Source organism: Rana temporaria, chromosome 1, assembly GCF_905171775.1.
Source record: "Rana temporaria chromosome 1, aRanTem1.1, whole genome shotgun sequence".
NCBI lineage: Eukaryota > Metazoa > Chordata > Amphibia > Anura > Ranidae > Rana > Rana temporaria.
In genome coordinates this window covers 443716749-443744013 of record NC_053489.1, presented here as the reverse complement: position 1 = coordinate 443744013, position 27265 = coordinate 443716749, and the positions used below count along the sequence as shown (strand labels likewise).

At 45.8% G+C, this 27265-nt stretch overlaps 1 protein-coding gene across 1 annotated transcript in view; it reads left to right on the top strand.

Annotated features, from left to right (window-relative positions):
• IL12RB1 (interleukin 12 receptor subunit beta 1) overlaps positions 1 to 27265 on the top strand; it is a 118511-nt gene that overhangs the window by 13581 nt on the left and 77665 nt on the right. Inside the window, exons 3-4 of the mRNA XM_040326876.1 lie at positions 13781 to 13950; positions 18384 to 18526. Coding sequence (XP_040182810.1) covers positions 13781 to 13950; positions 18384 to 18526 — 313 coding nt within the window. The remainder of the gene's footprint in view (positions 1 to 13780; positions 13951 to 18383; positions 18527 to 27265) is intronic.

Genomic DNA, 27265 nt, shown 5'->3' with positions numbered 1-27265 from the left:
TATCGTCCCGGGCTGCTAGGCTTGAAGTTGCGGCCTATCCTGGGGACACCTGGCTGCCTGAGGCCTATCCAGGAGTAGGAGAAGCAGAGTAGGGTTGGGACTGCAGGATTGGAGTACAATTGAGTTACTGAGGTTCCGCCAAGCAGGGAACTAGTTGTGGTCGGAGGTAAAGGGGAAGCAGTCCCCGCTAAGGGATCATCCACCTTATTACCAGAGACTACTGTGAGTACTGTGAAGAAGTACCAGAGCAGTCTTCTCGCGAGCTAAGGATGGTGAAGAAGTGAGAAAGCTCCAGCAAGTGCCAAGCCAGGGACCCAGGGGGTTAGTGGGGGTGACGCTTGGGAGGTATGCAGCGGGTTAACTGTGGAAGGGCTCAAGGGCTCCAGCGGATGGCTGGGATCTGGGAGTCTAGTCAGAGACTGGGAGCTCAGTGAGTGAAGCCCTACAGTGGGAAACTGTGAGATAATAGAAGAACCTTACTGTGCCAAGTGCTATGTGTGAAGCTGTATAGCTGTCTGCCTATTGTGTCTCGGAGTCTGCTAATTGTCATTGCATCCACCTAAGGGTCTCTTCTGGCTCCAACCCCCTTTCCCACAGTTCTTATTAAGAGACAATAAATCTCTCTACTAGCATTCAAAAAGTGACTGGTGCCCATCATTTCATCTTGCATTACACCCACCATGCCTGGTAACCCATTCTATGAAGATGGATGTCAGCTCTCCCTGACTCTGGAGATCACCATCAGGCCTCTAGATGTATGGGAGGCCACTACATTTCTTTTAACCACTTAAGCCCCGGACCTTTAGGCAGCTAAATGCCCAGGCCAGGTTTTGCGATTTGGCACTGCGTCGCTTTAACAGACAATTGCACGGTCGTGCGACGTGGCTCCCAAACAAAATTGGGGTCCTTTTTTCCCCACAAATAGAGCTTTCTTTTGGTGGTATTTGATCACCTCTGCGGTTTTAATTTTTTGCGCTATAAACAAAAATAGAGCGACAATTTTGAAAAAAATTCTATATTTTTTACTTTTTGCTATAATAAATGTCCCCCAAAAACATATATAAAAACATTTTTTTCCTCAGTTTAGGCCGATACGTATTCTTCTACCTATTTTTTGTAAAAAAAAATCGCAATAGGCGTTTATCGATTGGTTTGCGCAAAATTTATAGCGTTTACAAAATAGGGGATAGTTTTATTGCATTTTTATAAAAAAAATTTTTTTTACTACTAATGGCGCGATCAGCGATTTTTTTCGTGACTGCGACATTATGGCGGACACTTCGGACAATTTTGACACATTTTTGGGACCATTGTCATTTTCACAGCAAAAAATGCATTTAAATTGCATTGTTTATTGTGAAAATGACAGTTGCAGTTTGGGAGTTAACCACAGGGGGCGCTGTAGGAGTTAGTGTTCACTTAGTGTGTGTTTACAACTGTAGGGGGGTGTGGCTGTAGGACTGACGTCATCGATCGAGTCTCCCTATATAAGGGATCACTCGATCGATGCAGCGCCATAGTGAAGCACGGGGAAGCCGTGTTTACATACGGCTCTCCCCGTTCTTCAGCTCCGGGGAGCGATCGTGACGGAGCTGCTATAAACGAATAGCCGCGCCGTCGTCCCGGATCGCTCCCCGAGGGAATCCGACCGCCGCATGTAGCGGGGGGGGGGGGGGGGTTTCCGATCGGACTCCCGACTCGCGGAAAGGCGGGGAAGTACATGTACGCCCATCTGCCTGTACGTGCCATTCTGTGGACGTACATATACATGCGGCGGTCGGGAAGTGGTTAAACTCTAGGCCTAGGCAAATGTCATACAGTACATGCCAGGATTCTCTAGGTGGAGAGGAGGGGTTTTCTCAGCTAAGCACACCCTCATGCCTTCATGCCTGAGCTAAGGGCAGATGGATTTTCAGGAAGTAAATGCTACATGAATCTGTCCTTATTCCAGATGGTCATGGCCACAAATGTTAGGGGGTGGTTTTCAAAATGAGTTCTCAGCAAAATAAAGCATGGAGATATGGATAGATGGGTGAGTTTGCTTTGAGTATTAAAAAATAATGTTTTCGTTTGTGGTGCTTAGATGTAGTGTAGTTTTACTTTAAGGCAATTAATGCCATACAATTGTCAATAGGGTTATTTTGAATTCCCTTTATAGTATGTCTCTTCTTCAATTAAGAAAAAAACTCTTCCTGCATGCAAATGTTGAATTTTTGCCCAAAGCTCTGCTTCAGGATGACCCTTCTCTTTTATTCTCACACCCCAGAAGACCAGAATATCAACAATACACCAAAGGTAGATTAATAGTTTGGTGGTGCAGGTAGAGAATTGTGTCCCATCTAGTCTAAACAATTTACAAATACCATACTGGTGACCCCACAATAGGGATAAAACTTTTTTACGGAAGGAAGTTTAACAAGACACGTGGCCACTCATTAAAATTAGAAGAAAAGATGTTTAACCTCAAACTACGACAATTCCCATCATGCCTGGTCATGTCTGTGAATGTCAGTGTGTTACAATGCCTCATGGGATGTGTAATTCTACAACAGCTGGAGGGCCGTAGTTTGAGGATCCCTGACGTAGAGGATTCTTTACTGTAAGAGCGGTAAGGATGTGGAATTCCCTTCCACAGGCGGTGGTCTCAGCAGGGGGCATCGATAGTCAGATAAGCACTTGAACGACCACAACATACAGGTATATACAATGTAATGTGGATATACAATCACACACATACAATAGGTTGGATTTGATGGACTTGTGTGTTTTTTCAACCTCACCTATTATGTAACTATGTAAACATAAAACTATTTTATGTTGCGGCACAACCTGTGATTCCATTATTGTTGCTATTTGCTCCAGTTAGCCATGACAGGTGCCCTGTATATATTTTCACTTTCCTGATACAACCTATAGATAAGATAGATTTTTCTCTGAAGTTTGGTGATGATAAACATCAAGAAACAATAGTCAAAGCAGCCACAAATAACGGAAGGTTGTAAAGGCTAAACAGTTAAAATGATGCTGCTGATTAAAAACGCGGGCTAGTATAGGAGGAAGTGGTTATATGATTAAGGTTTCATTTTTCCTTTCTTATAGTCCTGGTGGTTTTTACCTTTATTTCTGAGAATAACCCTTACACATCTGCAGTCAAACTGACACTAACCTAGCGGTGTGTGCTAGGCTTAAAGTGTTACTAAACTCAGAACCCTGCATTCACTATATCTACAGCACACAGAACATGGAAATACAATAGTTTTAGTAAATATAAACTGCTAAATATTTTTTCTCATCAGCAGTTAGAGCAATTTGTGGCTTATATCAGTATCTAGCCAAGCACTGGTTAAAGCTTGTGGAAGGAGTTTTCTGACTGTCCTATAAGACTGCAGGACCCCTGACCCTCTGTCTGGACAGTGCTAATTGGCTCTGTGCTGATTACATGCACTCTCCCAAGAAAAAAAAAAACACCTCTCTAGCTCTAAAACACACCAAACTGAGTATGTGTAGCCTGACACCAGACTCTGTGTTATCAGGAAAGTATCCGGGGACAGTGGAAGAAGGGGAGGATCAGAGAAGCCAGGAATAAACAGCCTTTTTACATGTAGCCAGGAGCTGGCTATTATGCCTGCCATTCGGGGACAGTGTACAGTGGTATTATTATTATACAGGATTTATATAGCGCTGACAGTTTGCACAGTGCTTTACAACATTAGTGCAGACAGTGGGCCAGATTCTCGTACATACGCCGCCGGCGTAGTGTAAGTCATTTACACTACGCCACCGCAACTTACTGGAGCAAGTGCCGTATTCCTCAAGCACTTGCTCCGTAATTTGCGGCGGCGTAGTGTAAAAGGCCCGGCGTATCCCCGCGTAATTCAAAGGGGGCGGCTTGTATTTAAATTAAGCGCGCCCCCATGCCGATCGAACTGCGAATGCGCCGGGCTTAAAATAGCCCAGTGCGCATGCTCCAGTTCTCGACGGAAAACGTCAATGACGCCGACGTGTGCATCATTGACGTAAAGTCGTATTGAAGAACGACTTGGGAAAACGACGTACCCGACGGGAAAAGACGACACGGACCCGACGCCATACTTAACATGGCATACGGCGGACTGGCGTAAGGTTACCCCTCATATAGCAGGGGTAACCTTACGCTTACGCAAACGACGTAAGCGACGGCTACGCAACGCAAATTCGTTCGGGAATCGGCATATCAGGCTCATTTGCATAAATAAATGAGACCTGAACGTAAACGCCACCTAGCGGCCGGCGGCGTATTACATTTAAGATCCGACAGTGTAAGTGACTTACACCTGTCGGATCTTGGCCGTATCTATGCGAAAATGATTCTAAGAATCACTCGCATAGATACCCGGGCTCAGAAACAGAGATACGACGGTGTTTCCTGAGTTACACCGTCGTAACTCTTCTGAGAATCTGGCCCAGTACAATTACAATAAAATTCAATTCAATACAGGAGGAATCAGAGGGCCCTGCTCATTTGAGTTTACACTCTAGGAGGGAGGGTCAAGTGATTTGAAAGAGTAATAACTGTGGGGGGTGAGCTGATGAAGAAAATAAAAGAACAGTTGTTAGGTGGAGGCAGGGTAGGCTTCTCTGAAGAGAAGAGTTTTCAGGGATCGCCTAAAAGTAGATCGATTTGGAGATAGTCTGACAGATTGGGGTAGGGTATTCCAGAGGATGGGAGAGGCTCAGGAGAATTCCTGGAGGCGAATATGGGAGGAGGTGATGAGGGAGCTAGAGAGCAGGAGGTCTTGGGAGGAATGAATAGGACGATTAGGTTGGTATTTTGAGAGTAGGCTAGTGATGTAGCTGGGGGCAGAGTTATGGATGGCTTTGTAACTTATTGTTAGTATTTTGAATTTAATTCGTTAGGGGAGTGACAGATAATGGAGGGATTGGCAGAGAGAGGTAGCAGACGCTAAGCGGTTTGTAAGGTGGATGAGTCTGGCAGCGGTATTCATGATGGCCTAAAGGGGGATAGTCTATTTAAAGGTAAGCCAATGAGGAGGGAGTTGCAGTAATCAAGGCGAGAAAAAAACAGGGTGCGAATCGGGAGCTTTGTGGTTTCATTGGTTAGGAAGGGACGTAGTTTGGAGATGTTGCAGAGGTTGAGGCTGCAGGCTTTGGAAAGGGATTGGATGTGGGGGCGAAAGGAGATTTCAGAGTCCAGGATAACACCTAGCACCCTGGCATGGGGGGATGGGTTGATTTTTCTGCCATTGCTTTTGACAGAGAAGTCAGAGGCACAATGGGGGAGAAAATATTATGAGCTTGGTTTTGGACAAGTTGCGTTTGAGGAAGTGGTGTGACAGTGATATGAGGAGACTGGTGGGGTGGGTTGAGGGGTGGAGAGATAGATTTGGGTGTCATCAGTGTAGAAATTATATTGAAAGCCATGTGAGGCAATCAGCTGACCCAGGGAAGAGGTGTAGATTGAAAATAAGAGATGTCCAAGAATAGAACCTTGGGGGACCCTGACGGAGAAGGGAAGAGGAGAGGAGGAAGTAGAATTGTAAGTGACACTGAAGTGTCATGAGATAGGTAGGATGAGATCCACCGAAGAGCACAGTCACGGAGACCGCAGGAGTACATTTTTTTTTTTTTGAGGAGGGGGTGGTCAACTGTATAAAAGGCAGCCAAAGGGTCCAGAAGTAGGAGTACAGAATAGTGTCCATTGGTTTTTGCGGTTAGTAAGTAATTTGTGAGTTTTAGAACAGCAGTTTCTGTGGAGTGTTGAGGGCAAAATCCAGACTGAAGGGGATCAAGAAGGTTATTCTTTATGAGATGATCACTCAGTTGGTTGTAGACCAGGGGCTAGATTCAGGTAGGGGCACGCATAGTTACGGCGGCGCAACGTTTTTACGCTACGCCGCCGTAAGTTAGAGAGGCAAGTGCTGTATTCACAAAGCACTTGCCTTCTAAGTTACGGCAGGGTAGCGTCAATGGGGCCGGCGTAAGCGCGCGTAATTCAAATGTGGATGAGGGGGCGTGTTTTATGTAAATTCTTGTTGACCCGACCTGATTGACGCTTTTCCTGAACGGCGCATGCGCCGTCCGTGGAATTTCCCAGTGTGCATTGTTTCAAAGTACGCCGCAAGGACGTCATTGGTTTCAATGTGAACGTAAATTATGTCCAGCCCTATTCGCGAACGACTTACGCAAACAACGTAAAAAATTCTAATTTTGACGCGGGAACGACGGCCATACCTTACGCCGAAAAAGCCTAACGTAAACGACGTAAAAAAATAGCGCCGGGCGTACGTAAATTTGTGAATCGGTGTATCTAGTCATTTGCATATTCTACGCCGAAAACAACGGAAGTGCCACCTAGCGGCCAGCGTAAATATGCACCCTAAGATACGACAGTGTAAGAGACTTTCGCCAGTCGCATCTTAGGCTAATGTCGGCGTATCTTGCTTTCTGAATACAGAAAGAAGATACGCCGGCGCAGATTTGAATTTGCGCATTGTATCTATAGATACGCCGGCGTAAATTCTCTCTGAATCTAGCCCCAGGCGTTCAAGAAGTTTAGAGGAAAAGGGGAGTAGGAGATAGGGTGTAGATTGTTAAGATTGGTAGGGTTCAAAGACGTCTTTTAAAGTATGGGGGTGACAAGTGCATGTTTTAGGCCTTGTACACACGACCGGATCTATCCGCTGGGATTTATCTGCAGATCAGTTCCAGCGGATAGATCCGGTCGTGTGTACGGCCTAGCGGACATTTATCGGTGGATAAAAATCCAGCCGACGGATTTCAAGCGGATAAAAATTTCTTAGCATGCTAAGAAATCTATCCGCTTGAATCGTGTCCAGTGGATTGATCCGGTCGTCTGTACAGACTCCCCTCCCTCGCATGCGTCGTAATGATTCGACGCATGCATGGAAGTCTTTACCTTCCAGCGTCGCGCGTCATCGTCGGATTCCGCTCGGATTTCGATCTGATGGTGAGTACAGCCATCAGATCCAAATCCGCCAGAGGATTTATCCGCTGGAAACGGTCCGGCGGACCGTTTCCAGCAGATATCCTCTGGTGTGTACGGGGCCTTAGGGCATTGGGGAAGATGTCAGAAGAGAGGGAGAGATTGAAGATGTGGGTTAGAGAGTGTAGAATAGAGTCAGAGGGTGACCGTAGTATTTGAGAGGGAATAGGGTTCAGGGCACAGGTGGTTAGGTGGTTATTAATGTGGGGTTGTCTCCCTCTAGTCTTGGACTCCCTGTGTCATTTCCTTTTTAGACAAAACCTAGTGCAGAGCAAAGCATTATGGGATGTGTAGTTCCGAATGCTGAAGTTTGAATTCCAACAGGACTGGCCTGAACTACCACTACCAGATTGCTGAGGAGAGAGAACAGAATACTGGGAGAGAATATAAAAAGGAGGATTACGGTCTAGATCGATCCCTTGGGACGCCGGCTTGGATCTGCCAGCAAGAGCTCTGTGTGAGCTGCTGCTGAGTTGTGGCCTGCACAGCGGGGAGTCGTACAGCTGCATCCAGAGGAACCTCTGCAGACAGCATCGCTTCTCACCTACACCGGCACGGAGACTGTTCCAGATCCTTCAGCACCGCCTGGATTTCCGATGCGGGTAGGCCATGGCGTGGTGTGACGGGGGTCAGACGCCATTCCCAGATCCAGGATTCAGAGGAAGTTCCTGAAAGAGTCTTCATCATCGCCTGTATCGCTGCCAGCACCTTCTAGGCTACCTGAAGATTTGTTGGATTCCATGGAGTAACACCCCTTTTATCTTCTCTTTTTTCGCTCAAGTGACTAAAGTTGTTTTTCGCACAAAGGGTCTGCTCTCACTTTCTCTGGAACTATATTAAAGGAGCCAGCCAATTCAAACACAATAGTTTGCATAATGTTTGTCATGTTGCTCTGATGTTAATGGTCTGTGGCAGGGGTCAAGTCCTGGGGGAAAAAGTGTGGGAACGCCCACCCAAGATCCACTCCCCCACCAAAAAAAAAAAAAAATGATACGCTCATATGCATAATTACTAAACCGCGTGTTTTTTTTTTCCGATCCACTGTATCTTAGTAATCCTTTATGTTACTGGCCGCTTCCTGTGTATGGATTCATCGGGTAGTGTGCGGGTATTCCGTCATTTTGTCATTGTTCCCAGGAGACATTGCGGAGGTCTGCCGCGAGTTATCGCAGGATTTACAAAGAAGCAAGTTCATAAAGCGGCCAGTAACATAAAGGATTACTAAGGTTTGCCTGGCCCTGACAGTGACTCGAGCTGGGCATGGCCGCTTAGTGAAGGATTGGCTCGGGCGGCTCGGATGCTCTAGTACTGCAAAGGGAACTGCGTTCCTGCTGTGAAAAAAGTGCAGGAACTCCGTTCCCACGCGTTCCCGCAGGACTTGAGCCCTGGTCTGTGGGTTGTGGAAACAGAGGGGAATGAACCTGACATAGTAAATTAAATGTCAGTTCCCTACCCTTCTGCTGACCTGTTAACATAGGTTATTGTGGCGGAAACAGGGGCTGGCACAATTTGTGTCATTTTGTATGCTTTGCATTTCTCTTTATTACCAAAGGGTTACCAACTGCAAATAGTATTAATAAATAGTGCTATATTTTTCCGATAAGAATACCTTTGTGATTTACAGTGCTATGTTTTACACTTTTATGTGTCCCTTTTACCACAGTAAACACATGTCAACTGTTTCACTGGTATTGTGTAAGTTTCTTATTATTGGTGACGGTTGGCTAAAAATGACTGAACCCAGGGTGTGAGAGGTGACAGAGGATTTGCAGAGACAGGGCAACCAGTGGGGTATGGATTCTATCAGCGGCTCTCACGAAGGAACAGCAACTGCATTCTTCAGTTGTGAAGCCCTGTACACACGGCCGGGAATCTCGTCAGGAAAAAAACGTTGGTTTTCCTGACGAGATTCCTGGCAAGCTTTCTTGCTCGCCGAGTGTACACACGGGCCATTCAAAAGAACAGCCGTTCTTTTGAATGGCAAGAACGCGGTGATGTCATCGACTACGACGAGCATGCGCTCGTCACATTCGATGCCGTCGCCACCATCTTGCTACACCCTACACTATGCCTTGTAAGCTATCGCGCATGCGTCAAAGTCTCATCGAGCATGCGCGGGCTTACCGGGGCCAGGTAAGCATACACACACTCAGGTTTCACGGCAGGAAAACACTGCCAAGAATCCCGACGAGAAAAATAGAGAGCAGGTTCTCTATTATTCTCGTCGAGATTCCTGGCAGTTTTCCCGAGAAAACCGCGCATGTGTACGAGGCCTAACTGTGCCATCAATATTATGGGAGGGCAGCACTGTTGAAGTTAGTACTTAGCAGCCAGAGACATTCGCAAGTCTTCAAGAGCTTGTTCAAGTTATACAGTTCTGGCCATCGCATGCCTTCCCATTCCCTATCCAAAATTATATAGGAAACTACATTGGTATACCATGAGAAACAAGTCACCCCCTGGACTGTGCAAGATAGCATATGTGTGGTCTTTAAACTGGATATACAGAATAACAAATTATTTGTTACCACATATACAGTATATGTTGCTTAAAGTAACACTAAAGGTTAGTTTTTTATTAGATCAATTGATTGCTGTAAGCTAGAGCATTTAAATACCACTTACCTCGTTTTTCCTTTTGACCTCCAAAATACAGTAATCCAGGTTTGAAAATGCCATTTCCTGTCTCTCCTCTTCTTGCTTTCCACCAGCATCTGAGCCGTTTTGCATGGTGGAAAGCAGAATGTGCTCACCCCCTCCCTATGACTACAGCCCTGCGTGAAGATTCTCTCTTATCCCTCACAGGCATGGAGGCTAAGCCTAATGGGAACTGTAGTTCCCATTAGGCCGTGATGTAGCAAGAATGAATGCGCACCGCAAACCAGGAAGTCAGTGAGAATAATGATTCAGGAGTGACGGAGGTGAATAAAACAGCTCGATTTCAACAGGTATCAAACTAGTTATAATGAAAAACATTACTTTTTACTTTATCAGCTACTGTCAGACTTTAATTTAAGAGGAAAATATTTTTGTCTTTACAACCCCTTTAACCACTTCCCGACCGCCGCATGTATATGTACGTCCACAGAATGGCACCTACAGGCAAATGGGCGTACATGTACGTCCTTGCCTTCTAGCGGGGGGGGGGGGGGGGGGTCCCGGTCCCAATTGCGCGGTTGTGCGACATGGCTCCCAAACAAAATTGGCGTCCTTTTTTTCCCACAAATAGAGCTTTCTTTTGGTGGTATTTGATCACCTCTTCGGTTTTTATTTTTTGCGCTATAAACAAAAATAGAGCGACAATTTTGAAAAAAAACAATATTTTTTACTTTTTGCTATAATAAATATCCCCCAAAAATATATAAAAAAAGTTTTTTTCCCCTCAGTTTAGGCCGATACGTATTCTTCTACCTATTTTTGGTAAAAAAAAAAAATTGCAATAAGCGTTTATTGGTTGGTCTGCGCAAAATTTATAGCGTTTACAAAATAGGGGATAGTTTTATTGCATTTTTATAAAAAAAATTTTTTTACTACTAATGGCCGCGATCAGCGATTTTTTTTCATGACTGCGACATTATGGCGGACACTTCGGACAATTTTGACACATTTTTTGGACCATTGTCATTTTCACAGCAAAAAATGCATTTAAAATGCATTGTTTACTGTGAAAATGACAGTTGCAGTTTGGGAGTTGACCACAAGGGGGCGCTGATGGGGTTATGTGTGACCTCATGTGTGTTTACAACTGTAGGGGGGTGTGGCTGTAGCTGTGACGTCATCGATTGTGTATGCCTATAAAGGGGATCACACGATCAATGACGCCGCCACAGTGAAGAACGGGAAGCTGTGTTTTCAAATACTGCTCTCGTTCTTCAGCTCCGGGGACCGATCGCGGGACTCCAGCGGCGATCGGGTCCACGGGTCCCGCAGTCCTGGAGCTTCGGACCGGGTCGCGGGCGCGCGCCCACTGACCCACGGCTGGGTACTAGCACAGGACATACCTATACGTGCATGTGCCCAGCCGTGCCATTCTGCCGACGTAAATGTGCAGGAGGTGGTCCTTAAGTGGTTAAGCTTTCTGGAATACACACATTGCTATTATGGTGTAGGATCTGGACCCGCTGTCCTTCCATCCTTCTTTCTTTCCCTCTTTCATCTCAGACTCTAACGACACCCCCTTTAGGTTATTTAAGAGACAGGTTTCAAATGTTTTGACAGGGGCACAGTTTCAGTGCTTGCCATAGGTGCCATTTTTACTAGATACGCCTCTGGTGGTAACTAGCCTGGCTAATTAGTAGTTTTGATCCACTGATTTCTCTCCTAAGTCTGAGTTTGTGGTCTCTCTCTTCTCATAATAGGTGGCACTGTTGCCTTTGGCATTGGGATGATGGATTGCCATGAATTCAGTTGATGGGTAAATAAATCATCTCAGCCAATCAGCAGGAGTTTCTTCGGTGCTGGGATAGTCTATTTATTCGGAAGGAGCCAGGTGATCGGGATTCTTCCCGCCCGGGGCGGCGGCCTGGATGGGTGTGTGTCAAGTAAATCCTGGTTGCTAGGCCTGAAGTCTGAGGCCTATCCAGGATTCGAACTGGCTGCTAGGTCTACGTAAGGCCTATCCAGTAGTTCAGGGTTCCGCAAAAGAAGAGCAGCAAAGATTAAGCCTGAAGTGGAACTGCACGTGTTAGAGGCTCAGCCCGAGGGGAGCCTGATCGTTGCGGGAGGTAAAGGAAAAGCAGTTGCTACAAAGGGAAGACCACTCCTGTTACCAGAGGCAAGTTTGGAAGGGATGAAGTTCTGAAGGAGTACCAGAGCAGATGCTTCACTATCTGGAGACAGTGAAGTAAGTAGGAAAGCTTCAGTGGAGACTCATCCAGGAAGACAGCGGGTAGCTGTGAGTAAAGCTTGAAGGAGTACGGCGGGTAGCTGTAAGTAAAGCTTGAAGGAGTACGGCGGGTAGCTGTAAGTAAAGCTTGAAGGAGTACGGCGGGTAGCTGTAAGTAAAGCTTGAAGGAGTACGGCGGGTAGCTGTAAGTAAAGCTTGAAGGAGTACGGCGGGTAGCTGTAAGTAAAGCTTGAAGGAGTACGGCGGGTAGCTGTAAGTAAAGCTTGATGGAATACGGCGGGTAGCTTTAAGTAAAGCTTGAAGATAAGTACAGAGGTTAGCTGTGGATGAAGCTCGAGGGATCCAGCAGGTAGCTGAAAGTCCAAGAAGTCTAGTGAGAAAGACAGAGAGCTGAATTTAAGGATCTACAAGGAGATACTGTGAATTAAACTGAAATCTCTTAATTAGGATACTGTGAGAGAAGTTGTTGCTATAGGAGATAGTAGTTGCTACAGGATACATATTGCTGCATTCGGCTTAAACTCCCTTTATTTGTATTGCTGTCTGCCTAGTTCTATTTTTTTGTCTACAGAGTTTGCATAATTGCTATGGCATTTGCCTAAGGGTGTCCTGAGCCCTAACCCTCTCTCCCACCATTCCTGTTAAGATAAATTAAACATAATCCAATATAACATCAGTGTACAGAGTGTGTACTTTTTTTTTTTTTTTTACAAACTAGCAAATATATGCCCATCCTGAATGGGTTAATTTAATGATTTTTGGGATATGAGAAATTCATAATACACTGGTGTAATGCTTATCCCTGGAGGGGCCACTGATAATATACCCAGGTCTCCCAAGATAATATAGAGGCTGGGGACACTGTGATGGGGACACCTGGTGTATAGTATATGGGCACTTTGATGGGGACACCTGATGTATATGAGCAATGTGATAGGTGAACTTGATGTATGGGTACACCTGATGTATAGGGGCACTGTAATGAGGACACCTGATGTATGGGGGCACTGTGATGGGGACACCTGATGCATATGGGCAATGTAATAGGTGAACTTGATGTATGGGTACACCTGATGTATAGGGGCACTGTAATGAGGACATCTGATGTATGGGGGCACTGTGATGGGGACACCTGATGCAGGCTGGTAGGGGCCCAAGTGCAAGTGCATGACCAGGGTCTTGTGATGCTTTTAAGATGGCACTGAATGGGAATAAATGCTTAGCAGTCCTTCTTCTGCTGCTGAACTTTCAGCACTGAGGGAGTCAATAGCTCTGATGTTACGTGATAAAATATTAGACAGGACAGTCCCCTACTCACTCTTTTCTAGATTGAGGAAAGCCTGTGAATTGATTGTCTGGATCTATTAAATACCTTGGCGCTGGAAGTTCAAAGACAGGAAGAGGACTTCCACAGGGGATTTGTACAGGATCTAACTGCCAGATAGATGTGGAACCTACTTCATTACAGGTAAGTGATGTGACTTCAGTTTTAGGAGCAAATATATTTATTGACTAAACTTCAGCTTTAGCCTCTATGCAAGAAACCTGAAGAATGAATTGCTTTGTAGAGTGCAACCGTAGACTACCTAAAGATACGCAGATGTCTCCTCATGAGTAACTAGCAGGGACATACCTGCTTACACTCAAACACATTGCTGCAGTTGTGGGACCCGCCATAACTACTGGATAATGGACTACAATATGTGCCACTTTCAGATATACTTTTCATTCTTACATCTAATGTGCAGATATGAACATTAATCAGATATTTTGATAACCAGTATAACAGAATTTTTTTTTATTTTTTTTAGTTTATAGCGGTTTGCTTGTCCCCATGGGGTTAAAAAAAACTAGGCACATTGAATTATCCAAGTTAATGCTGTATGATGCACTTTATTGGTTTCAATAACTGACCATTTCTCTTTATTCAGCACTATAGAAGATGATGCAGGTGACAGTTTTGAAGCAGGACACCAAACATATTATATTACTGATAGCAGTGAAATGCATTTCAAGAAACTGATTTATGTCTGGGTGGAGGCAAATGAAGAAGATAAAATCTACCGCTCTGCAAATATTACTATACTTTTGAACAAAGCAGGTAAATCATAGCACAAAACAGGTTACTCTGTAAGCATATGATACAGTTTTTACACCAGTTCTGTGATAGGTCAGTGTCTAAGCCTCATGGGACTTGTAGTTCCGCAACACCTGGACGGCCACAGGTTGAACATCCCTAATCTCTGGTCTAATGTATGGCTGTATATGATATAAATATAATGATGTAATTATGCCTTAGCATTATGTTATTTAAGCAATAAAGAACAACTACAAACATGTCAAAGGCAACTGTCAATTAAACAGGGTATATTTACTGATTCCCTCTGCATAGCCTCTCAAAAAAGTGTGAGTCCAAAGAAAACCTTTTCTCCAATACATGTAAATCTGTCTAGTCAGGGCTGATTCTTGGTTTGGACAAAGTAATGTTTTAGTGCATCGGTGCCATACAACACTATTACCCCCGATGGAGCTGCTGATGTGTTGGGTCCTCTGTTCCTGTGTCCACAATTCTTCACTCTGGTACATCAAATACCTGTATTTCAAAAGAACCGTGGTTCTCTTGAAAGGCAAAAACGCGGTGACGTAATCGCGTACGACGAGCATGTGCTCGTCACATTCGATGCCGTCGCCGCCATCTTGCTGCACCCTACCTATGCCTAGGAAGCTACCGCGCATACGTCAAAGTCATTTCGAGCATGCGTGGGTTTCCACAGTGACAGGTAAGTATACAGACACTCGGGTTTCTTGTCGGGAAACAGGCCGACAAGAATCTCGACGAGAAAATAGAGAGCAGGATCTCTATTTTTCTAGTCGAGATTCTGGGAAGATTTCCAGACGAGAAACCTCAAAGCCTCATACACACGCCGACATGAACCGACAATGCACTAGCTTAAAGGAACCTATTTAGAAAATAAAAAACAAACCTTTACAACCCCTTTAACTCATTTTCCCAAAACTCCCTGGGTTCCTGGACATGCCCAGGGAAAATAAGTTTCCCTGCTTCCCTCTCTCAGCAGCTCAGATAATCAACACTTAACGAGGCAGAGGTAGCTGGGCTGCCAGGTGGGAGGCCCTTTCCTGTCAGAACCAGCGTACGGGCATTCAGGCAGAAGCCGAATAGCAGCTTCTCCAGAAAACCCAGCTACTATGGAAAGTCCCGCCTCAATTGTTACCAGATTATAGCTAGGTTTCTTCTACTGCAACTACTAACCAATAACAGCTAGTGGAAACAGCCCCCTTTCTTTGGTTCATGGTCTGAGCAGCTCCACAGTCTCCAATATTTTTCCCATATGGCTGTCCTGGGCCTCCAGGAATACTTGGAATGAAACATGTCCCTGTCACCGGAACATGATTTTAGGGGCAGCTCCCACATGACCACCAACACCTGGTCAATCAAACATTTGCAAGGGCAGTATATATCCTTCACTGCGCACTGGGTGAAGCTTTTGGCTTCAAGGAAGGATATAGCAGGGAGAATACCACTGGAGCGGCTTCATTTAATGGTAAATTCTACCAGCTCAACCCCTTCATTGTCCTCATACTGTGATTGCATCTCCAGGGACATCTCCTCCATGTCATTACTTGTGAGCCCTCACAAGCGCAACAAGGGCATATGCCGCTTCTCAAACCAAACACTGCTTTAGATCATCTACCTGGGTTAGAGCTATTTGTGGCTCTGCAGGTCCAGAATGAGAAGTGGTTGTCCCCTGCCACCTTCAGCAAGACAAGGTTATATGGGAAAACTGGTTAAACTTGCTGGCTGCCCTACACGTGGAGAAGATTACACATGTGCCTTACCTGGCCCATGGCTTCAACTTGTTTGTTCAGCAATTTCAAGGCAAGTAATCAGGATTGCACGACCTGGAACACTAGACCAGGAGGGTTTACAAATGTTATTACTGCTCCTACCTCGCCACACCTCACACAGTGGAATGCAGTAACTTTAATTTACTGCCACCAACACATGTTTGACATCCTACATGCTGCAATTCTATGTTGAGTAGCCAGGAGCTGGCTAATATTGCCTGCTTTATCAGGGCGCACTTTGCAGCCTCTGTTGTAGTGAGGCTGTTCTCCTCTAGTGCTCAGTTTAAACTCTATGCCATCACGTTCCGGCCAGCAGAGTGAATAATTTCAGGGAGTGGAGCAAAGCATCTTGGGACATGTAGTCTGAAGAGCCAGGGCTTGCATCCAAGTTGCACTGTTTTGGACTACAAGTACTAGCCAGCTGTGGAAGAGAGAGCAGAATGCTGGGAAAGGTGATAAAAAACCTGTGGGGGCAGGATCGCTCTCTTGGGACGCTGGCCTGGATCTGCAAGAAAGTGACTCGGTGTTAGTCTGTGCTGTGGCGGAGGCACGGCCTGTGCTACAGGGAGAACGATAGTCATCGCTAGTGCGTACAGTCACCTCTGGTCATCCAGTGGCTGCCTGGAAGCCGCTCTTGTCACATCTACACCAGATCCTGCTGGGCTGTAGCTCAGCTCACCACAAGGTCGAGCGTCAGCCATTGAGCAAGGCTCTGCAGAGGCCTGCTGTGGAGTAATCACACCACTTCTCATCATGAAAGATTGCTGGGATGGGTGAGCAGGCACCTTCCCATTTTTCTCTATGACAAAGGGACACTGCATGCAGACACTGTAGTTGTTTCTCTGAGTAATCTGTAGGAGAACTTTGTGCTACCCTTACTTTCAGCTGATAAGCCACAGTTTCCACCCTGCTCACCCAGACACTGCAAGCCTACTCTATCTCATCCTGCTTGTCAAACCGCTTCAAGTGCATCATTAAGGAGCTAGCTGAAGACACAAGACATCTTCTCTTTTTGAGAGACTACAACACATCCCCCAAAAAGGGATAAGTGCCATTGGTGTCATGAAGGTCCGAGCTTACACTCAGGTCTCTACTCACTGAAAGTGTGAGTTTTAAGACTTAAGGGTCATATTGTTTAAACTGAATTGAATACCGTATCCATATGGTTCTTGAGATTATGGTGTTGGGATATAGAGGGGAGTGGTCTGACATAAACAGGGTCATTCCCCTACCCTTCTTCTGCCTGTGCTAATAGATCTCAACCGAAACAAAGAAAGGTGTACAAGCTTAACAAGTGTAAAAAAAAAATGGAATACAAAAACACCACCCCAAATTCCCTACACCTGGTTTCCCCATTTTTCCTAAATACAAATTGAGCTACAGCCATTAGATTTTGGTAGGTACATTTTTCATCTTGTACACTTAACTTAAAGCGGAGTTCCAACCACAATTAGCATTTTTTAAATGTATGTCCTTTCATCCTGCGTTTTTATAATATAAATCCGGTCACTTACTATTTTACAATCCGCCGCCGATCCGCATAGATATTCAAAAAAGATAGTTTATAAATCTATGTCTACACCGTTGTCATTTTGCTTGTGGGCATTGTGAATCCTACAAGCACTTACTTCCTGGAAGTCTTGGATGGGGAGTGATAATTGGATAGCGCACTGCATCCTGGGAAATGATGACACACATTTCCCAGGAGCATTAGAGGGAGATGATGTCAGAATCCTAGGTGGTTTCAAAGGCAGATTTCGTGGGACTGCATAGCAACAGGCATTTCCAGATGAGTAAAAAAAAATATTTTTTTTTTTTTACTTTTTTACGTCTAATGAGCACAATAATAAAAAAAAAAATTTGGGATGGAAACTCCACTTTAAAGGGGTTGTAAAGGAAAACATTTTTTTCCTTAAATAGCTTCCTTTACCTTAGTGCAGTCCTCCTTCACTTACCTCATCCTTCCATTTTGCTTTTAAATGGCCTTATTTCTTCTGAGAAATCCTCACTTCCTGTTCTTCTGTCTGTAACTCAACACCGTAATGCAAGGCTTTCTCCCTGGTGTGGAGAAAGCCTCTTGAGGGGGGAGGGGGCGTGCAGGAGTGTCAGGACGCCCACTAACACACAGCTCCTTTCTCTATCTGCAAAGTAGAGAGTGTCCTGACTTGCCTGCTCGCCCCCTCCCCCCTCAAGAGGCTTTCTCCACACCAGGGAGAAAGCCTTCGCATTACGGTGGTGAGTTACAGACAGAAGAACAGGAAGTGAGGATTTCTCAGAAGAAATAAGGACATATAAAAGCAAAATGGAAGGATGAGGTAAGTGAAGGAGGACTGCACTAAGGTAAAGGAAGCTATTTAGGGAAATTTTCTTTTTCCTTTACAACCCCTTTAGGATTTTTGTAGTTTTCACATCTGTTCAAGTCATAAATGGTACAGGTTTCTAGTGAAATCTAGTTTTCAGAGCTCACAATTTGTATACGATAAATACAGTACAGTATATTAGCATTGTAGATAGAGTATAAGTTTCTTCACCTTATTTCCTGAATGTTTATTAAATTAGGAGTAGGAATTGAAGTAATATTCTTTTTGAGCATAAAGGCATGATGAATATTTTGCAAAAAATAAAAACAGAATAATAACATTGAACATTTCCCCCTCTATATATTAGTAAAGCTGGACCCACCAGACTTGAAAAATGTATCAATGAAAAAACATGGCAAATCTGTGACTGTTCACTGGACAAGAACTGATCGGTTTTCAGATTCTATGGAAACAATAAGAGAAATACAGTACAAACATTCATTTGCTACGGTAAGATCTCAGCGGATTTATTCTAATCACATGGCATAGAGGCATGGCGATTATATAGTCTGCCACTTCTTTGTTTCTGTATTATGACTATTATAAAGTGATGGGCAGTTTTAAGATTAATCGTATGTCTTCATACAGGAGTCGTGAATAATTTTTTTCTGCAATACAGGCCTTGTTGTGTTTTTACTGCTCTGTTTCTCCTCACTTACTGTCATAGTGACAATGGTTTTAAAAAACAGAAAGTGAGAAAAGAGACACAGACTGGGAAAAAAAAACTAACAGGGGTTCTAACCTTCTGTACTCTTGTGAAAAATACATTTATTTTTTCATTCTGTGTTATTGTTGGAAATTTTCTCTTACTTCCTGTCTGGTGAAACCGTTTTCACTGGGACAGTGAAAGTTGTAAGTAAGTAGAGTGAAGTCTCCCTAAGGCCTCGTACACACGACCGAACATGTCTGCTGAAACTGGTCCGCAGACCAGTTTCAGCGGACATGTTCGGTCGTCTGTAAGTCCGACGGGACAATTTTCCGGCGGATCGGACAGGTTTCCAGCGGACAAATGTTTCTTAGCATGCTAAGAAACATGTCCGCTGGAATCCTGTCCGTCGGACATGTTCGGTCGTCTGTACAGACTCACCGTACATGTCCGCTCGGCCGAAAGCCCTCGCATGCGTCAAAGTGATTCGACGCATGCGTGGAAGCATTGACCTTCCAGGGTCGCGCACGTCGCCACGTCATCGTCGCGGCGACGGCGCGGCCACATCACCGCGTATCCTGTACGCGGGGATTTTGGTTTGATGGTGTGTAAAACCAAAGGGAGGGACTGTGCAGACTGAGGATGGGGAGGGACTGTGCAGACTGAGGATGGGGAGGGACTGTGCGGACTGAGATTTTTTTGATACCAGTTAAATATTTGGCTTTTTGATAACATAAACATGGTACTTTGTATACACAATTCTTGTTTTTTTCCCCTTATTTGTTGTTTTTTTATTCTTTATTTGTTAATTTTCAATTAAATATATATCTTTCTATAAACTTATTTTGAGTGTGGTGCCATTAAAGTCCTAAATCTCCACCCTCTATATATTTTGCAAGGGTAACTGATCTTTTTACTTTTTCATTCTTGCTTTGCTTGAATACAGCAGAAGAAACTCAATCAGGTTTATACACCTTGAAAGCAATGGCTTTTTATAGGTTGTTTTGGCTGCAACATCTGATTCTTTTTCAGAAGTAATAGGCTTGAATTGAATAGTGGAAGTTGGAGCCACAACACATCTAAAGCCCTCAAATTTGTACAAATTGGCCAGGGACACAAAAGTGGGATAGTATAGTTTTGAGCTTCCTTTTTTGCATTACCATACTGCACTTAAGTGTAATAAAATGTTAAAAAGAGTGCACAAAAAACTTTAAGTTTCTATTTATTTTTATTTCAAAATGTTTTAAAACATATACACAATTCACATTATATTAAACAAATACAAAAATTCACATTTAAGTACTTTCAACATTTCTTAAATATACATAATAACAAAAATAATAACAATATCGATATGGGTCTATCCTACACCTTTTGTTTCCTGACGCATTCATGGCAGCACACACTGGGTTGTGACTCCGCCCCCACAACCTGACAGGATTGGTTAGCTATAAATTTGAAGAGGAGACACCCGGCATTATTCTCTTTTTTTATCCTCACCTGACAGGACGTGGACGTACAGCTTGTCTCCTACCGCTATCGCCCCAGCAGGTTCAGCCTCTCCTGTTTTGGAAGTCCCCCTTGTACAGTCTCTAATAGAGCTTTTATAGGGGGAGCCCCGCTCTGGTGGTCTCAGGGGTTAATCCCGGCAAGTTCCTGGCATATATGCAAGCTTTAAATAAGCTTAAACAGGCAGTGTGGCTCTCTAACTTTTTCTTCTTTCCACTCCTCTTTCTGGGTATGCCCTTTGTTTTATATGTCAAAGCTTTTCCTGCAATTGTGCCCCCTGAAGGTTCCCATTTCATTGCTGTGCTTATTTGTGTACATCTGTACCTTTTTTTCAGCAGGCTCTCTGAGCCATGTAGTCCCTCGCACCGCCGCGTTCCCCGGGCGTACTGCGCATGCGCGCAGCACAATGATGACGCCGGACACCTCCCTCGCCCTCATCCAAGATGGCGCCGGGACGCGCGGGACGCTACTGCGCATGCGCGTACGCGTCATCAGCGCCGCGACGGCGGCGCCAAATTTAAAAAGCCTGAAAATTTATTTTTTTCCCTAAGGCTGTTGCTTTGCTTGAATTCCACAGGGATTTCTCCCAGGGTATGCAGGTGCTTCCCTTTACCTTTGCTTATGCCTTGTTATGTGTTTTGTTTATTTATTTTTTAACCACCTGTTGCTTTCTTCCAGTCATCCTTCTGCTGCTTCCCTGTATTTTTCATGGAGCCCACTGCCCTCGCAGACCACTACCAGCAAACGAGGTATGGAGACCATCATTTTCGGGTAAGTAGAGAAGAGACAAAAAAGAGAGCCGGCCACTAAACACTGCCTTTCTGTTGCAGTCCCATCAGGCCAAGAGACGCAAGCCCACGGCGTAGGGAGAGGTCCAGGCATGCATCAAGCAGGAGGTCCCGTAAAAGTCGGTCAAGATCTTCCTCCCGCTACCATCGATCAAGGCATAGCCGATCACGCCGCAGCCGCTCCCGTCACAGCCGGTCTCATCGCAGACGGTCTCCCTCATCTCACCGCGAGCATTATCATACCCGTCCTGCAGCAAACGCTTGCTGGGTGTGCGGTGCTACTTCTTTGCCAGGAAAGCTAGCATGTCAGACTTGCTTTAATGAAGCAACTAGAGAAAAGGAGACGAGCGCCAGGATGACTACAGATTTCTCCTCCCAACAGCTCGTGGGGGAGTCAGCGCAAGAATCAATGTGGACTTCAGTTCCTTTGGTCTGTGATGAGCCCACTCCGGGCACTTCATCCGCCTCCGGCCCATATGCCCAACTAATAGAGGCTCATTCCGATCATGAAGATCGAGAACTTGTGTCTGGATTTGACTTCTGTCTAGTCGAACCTTTTGCCCGCTCGGTCAAGGCGACAATATGTTGGGAAGAACCCATGACAGAACCACCCAAAGTTGGGAAATATTTCCCCGAGTTAAGGAGGGATCCCGAACTGTTTCCCTTTATCGAAGAATTGGAAGACCTCATTAAGGAGGAGTGGGAGAAACCGGACAAGCGTCCCGGTCTGTCCAACAAACTCTCTAAACTGTACCCTCTGAAAGACTCTAAAGTCGTTTCCCACATTAACGCTCCCGTGGTGGATGCTTCTCTTATGCGACTCGCCAGGCATGTCACTCTGCCAATAGAGGACGCAGTATCATTCCGGGATGTTCTCGACCATAAGATCGACCTAGAATTAAAGAAGGCTTACTCCACGTCGGGGGGAGCATGTAGACCAGCTATTGCTACAGCAGCTGTCACCAAGGCCATTTCCGCATGGGCAGCCAATGCTGAGAAGGTTCTCCTGGAAGGTGCTGATCGAGGGGATGTCATATCCTCCTTGCAGGAGATCAGGCTAGCCGGTGACTTTATGGCGGGGGCCTCGGTGGATATCATTCATTCTTCGGCCAGGTCCATGTTAGCCTCAGTTATGGCCCGCAGAGCCTTATGGTTAAAGCCTTGGGTCGCTGACGCGGCTTCAAAAGCCAACTGGTGCAGGATACCATATGATGGCACGAACCTGTTCGGCACAAAATTAGATTCGGCAATCTCCAAGGTCACTGGTGGAAAATCGGGGCTTATTCCCTCCGACAGAAGACCCAAGCCTCAGAAAGGTCCTACCTTCAGGCGTAATCTGCCTGAGAGGTACAGGGAGGCCAGATCCTATCGTCCCGGTAAGGAGTTCAGGAGAGAATGGAGACCTAATCGCCCACCCTTTACGAGGGGGCAGAAGCCCAAGGCCACTACTGCAGGGGACCAGCAGAAGTCCTTTTGAAGTCTTGCCTGCCCACCCAGCTCAGGTGGGCGCCAGGCTCAGCAGTTTTGCGCAAATATGGTCGGACCACATAGAGGACCCATGGACTCTTTCTACAATAAAGCATGGCCACAGATGGAACTTTATAGGGGTATTGCCTCACGCTACCTTTCAACCCACCAAGATACCGTCTTCCCTAGACAAAAGGAAACTGCTCACTCAATACATCTTAGAACTAGTTCAGAAAAGAGCTATCGTGGAAGTTCCTTCGCACCAAAGAGGCAGGGGATTTTATTCCCCTCTCTTTCTGGTTCGAAAGAAATCAGGGGACCTTCGGCCCGTGCTGGACCTCAAGCGGCTCAACAGAAGGATTCAGATAGAGGCCTTCAAAATGGAGAGTCTCCAGTCCATCCTCCTGGCAGTAAATCTCGGAGACTGGATGCTGTCGATCGACCTGTCAGACGCCTACCTCCATGTGCCAATACATCCCGCATACCAGAAGTTTCTGCGCTTTTCCATCGGCCAACATCACTACCAATTCCGATGTCTACCATTCGGGATCTCTTCGGCTCCCAGGACGTTCACGAAGGTTATGCTTCCCCTCATAGCATTCCTCAGAGAGAAGGGGCTGCGGGTGCATCATTACCTGGACGATATCTTGCTCTTGGCAACAAATCGGGAGACTCTACTCCTCCAGCGGGAGATCCTAATCTCGACCCTCCAAAAGTTTGGCTGGTTAATCAACTGGCGAAAGAGCAGCCTTCAGCCATCACAGTCCATGGTTTACCTGGGGGCAGAATTGGACACGAAACAGAACAGGGTACAACTGCCCTTAGAGAAGGTGAATCCCTTAGTCCGGAAAGTGCGGAATCTATTGTCCTCCAGTCTCACGTCTTCCAGAACCTGCCTCAGTATGCTGGGCTCGATGTCATCCACCATACCCATGGTACAATGGTCCCAATGGCGCATGAGAACCCTGCAGAACACTTTTCTCAGGCATTGGGACGGAGCATCAATGCACCAACCCATCAGCATCGTCAGTCATGTAAGACACTCCCTTCTGTGGTGGACTTGCCCTTCCAACCTCAGAAGATTCAGGCCCATAGCTCCTCCGGAACCGGAGATAGTGACATCCGATGCCAGCGAGAGAGGTTGGGGGGCTCACTACCTGGATCAGACAGCCCAGGGTCACTGGCACTTCCCTGCTCGGGGGACAGTCTCAAATATACTGGAGCTCCGAGCGGCATTCCAGGCCCTCTTAGCCTTTGCGCCTCTTCTACAGGGGAAGAGCGTCCTAATTCGGATGGACAACAGGGTGGCGGTAGCCTACATCCAGAGGCAGGGCGGTACCCGAAGCCTCACTCTTCTGGAGGAAGTTCGCCCCATAATGGAGTGGTCCCAGATACATCTTCTGGACCTGAGAGCAGTCTATGTCCCAGCAGCACAGAATACGCTAGCCGACTTTCTGAGCAGGGAACTTCTATCCAACAACGAGTGGTCCTTGAATCCCCGGGTGTTCTCCGTTCTGACGGAAACCTGGGGGGTTCCGGAGATAGACCTGGCAGCAACACCAGCGAATGCCAAGTGTTCAAGATTCCTTTCCAGGGTACCCTTTCCAACAGCAGAGGGAACAGATTGCCTCCTTCACCCATGGGACTTCAATTTGGGGTACATCTTCCCCCCAACTCCTCTAATAGCGAGGTTTCGATCTCGACTCCGAAGGTCGTCGGCCACAGTAATCACAGTGGTACCGAGGAGACCGTGGTTTACGCCGCTCCTACAGCTCAATACCCGACCTCCAATCCACCTTCCAGTTACAGCGGATCTCCTACTCCAAGGTCGGTCTCTCCATCCAGCCCCAGACAGGCTCCACCTGACAGCCTGGAGGTTGAGAGGGCTAGACTAAGGGAACAAGGATGTTCCCAGGCGGTTATAACAACCTTAATGCAAGCCAGGAAATCCTCCACGAACTCCATTTATACCAGGATTTGGGAAAAATTCGCCCAGTTGGCGCAACTCAAAGGTTGGAACCCCGTCTCACCCGATCCTTACCAGATCCTGGGGTTCCTGCAAACAGGAATTGACAAGGGCCTAAATTCAAGCACCCTAAAGGTACAGATCTCCGCTCTGTCCGCCAAAACTGGCACCAGGTGGGCCTTGCATCCTTTGATCATCCAGTTCATGAAGGCATGCGTAAAGATCAGACCACCCAGAAGACCGTCCTTCCCGTCCTGGGATCTTTCGGTGGTCCTCGAGGCGTTCTCCAATCCACCCTTCTTCCCACTCAACTCGATTTCTCTATGGGATCTGACCTTAAAGTTATCCTTCCTCATTGCCATTGCCTCGGCGAGGAGAGTGTCGGAGTTGCAAGCTCTCATGTCTAAGGAGCCATACCTGATTTTTCATCCCGACAGGGTGATTCTGAGACCGTCAGACCGTTTCCTGCCCAAAGTTACTTCGGCCTTCCATTACAGCCAGGACATCGTCTTACCATGCCTTTCTAACGAGAATGGCGAACCTCATGCCTTGGACATTAAATCTACAATTTCCAAATATCTGTCGGCTACTACTCATCTTCGATCAACAGACGCTCTCTTGATTATACCTCACGGGGCCAGGCGAGGCCAGGCGGCCACTTCCCGCACCATCGCCTCTTGGCTGGTCAGGGCTATTGGAAAAGCGTATTCCACTCAGCAGATGGAGATCCCGGAAGGCGTCAGGGCACACTCAACCAGGGCAGTGGCAACCTCTTGGGCAGCATATTGTGGTGTTTCTTCGGAAACTATATGCAGAGCAGCAACCTGGTCTTCCAGGCATACCTTTATCTCCCACTACAGGGTGGACGCCGCTCTCTTGGCTACGGCCGAATTTGGCAGATCTGTCATCAGGGCCAATTCTTCTGCTCTCTAGGGAATAAAATACTTTTGCATTGAACCCTCCCGACTGGCGAGTTATTTCCCAGTGTGTGCTGCCATGAATGCGTCAGGAAAACGGAAAATTGTATACTTACCTTTCCGTAATTTTCCTTTCCTGACGCATCTTCATGGCAGCACACAGCTGCCCACCCTACTGTTCAATGATGATATTTACGGAGAATAATGCCGGGTGTCTCCTCTTCAAATTTATAGCTAACCAATCCTGTCAGGTTGTGGGGGCGGAGTCACAACCCAGTGTGTGCTGCCATGAAGATGCGTCAGGAAAGGAAAATTACGGAAAGGTAAGTATACAATTTTCCGTTTTTTCTCCTTCTCCTTTATCCTCTCCCTTCTCTTATACTTCCCCCCCCCAACTCCCTCCCCCGGCAAAAAAAAAAAAAACACCCCACCCTCTTCCCTAATCATATTAAGTGTTAATTCAGTATTTTTTTTTTTTTTTTAATTGTTTTTATTAAAGTTTTTCAGATAGTACAGAAAGAAGAACAAAATAGATAGGACATAGAGTTACACAGCTCAAATATGCATACAATGTAAAAGCGAATACACGTTATAGTTCATTGTCACAGTGTGCTTCAATAACAAAAATAAGGACTGCTGGGGAGCAGGGGGTGCACCCAGTCTCTGACATGACACAATCACCGTGTGCCGACACAGCAGTCTGACATACGCTAACCGTGGGACTCAGGCTAAATGAGAGAGGTAAGGTTTACATGAAGTGTTTAGCCAGCAGTTTCGGACTCCGCTAACCAAGCCCTCCAAACTTTGTCATACTTCTGCGGGCAGCCTCTATTAAAGTATGTATCCCTGTACAGGGGGAGGCTGGCGTTGACCAGACGTCTCCACTGTACCAGGGAGGGGGGCGTGGGTTTCTTCCAGTGCATAGCAATGTTCTTACGTGCATAAAAGAGTAGCAGGCTGATCAGTGTACGCTTGGCGGAGGATGTAACAATGTTTTCAATGATACCCAAGAGACAGACCTCCATGGCCAAGGGTAGTTGGGCTGCCGCCACCTTGTTAGTCAATTCTAGCACCTCCTCCCAATACTGTTTCACTGCAGGGCATGTCCAAAAAATGTGGGAGAAGTCGCCGGGAGAGGCGCTACATCTCCAGCACTCCGGGGAATGCGCAGGGTTCATCTTGTGAAGTCTGTGTGGGGTGAAATAAGCCCTGTGGACAATTTTAAATTGCACCAGTCTATCCCGAACCGAAACCAGGGTACTAAAGGGAAGATCCCATACAGTTAATTCAGTATTTAATTCTTTGTTGAGTCCCTGTGAGGGAAAAAAAAAAAAAAAGAGGAAAATAGAATCTCCCGTCTTGTTAAGTGCTACATGTATATTTGTCCCCTGCTTCCCCTCGTGATCCCTATCAAAATATCATTATGTGATTTAACTTTATATTTATTCCCGGTGACTAAATTTATATTTTATTTATTAATTTATTTATTTATTTATTTATTTTTAAGGGGGAAAAATTTATTAACAGTTTTCCCCTTCGAAACCACTCGTGGCAAAAAAAAAAAACAACCCCAAACCCTCTTCCCTAATCATATTAAGTGTTGATTCAGTATTTAATTCTTTATTGGGTCCCTGTGAAAAAATTATAATAAAAAAATAAATAAAAAAAACCCCATCTCCCTGGGGGGGAGGTTTGGAGCTCACTGCATCTAAATTTTATTTAGCTCACAACCGTACCTATGTCCTGTCTTCCCTGCTCATATAGTCTAAGTAGAGCTGGGATTGTTTAAAGTCTGCCCAACCTCTCCAAATCCCCACTTCTCTCTGGTTAGGTTCCCAGTACTGATCTTCCTCAATATTTCTTATTTTTTCTACTTCCCTTAGCCATTCCTGTATT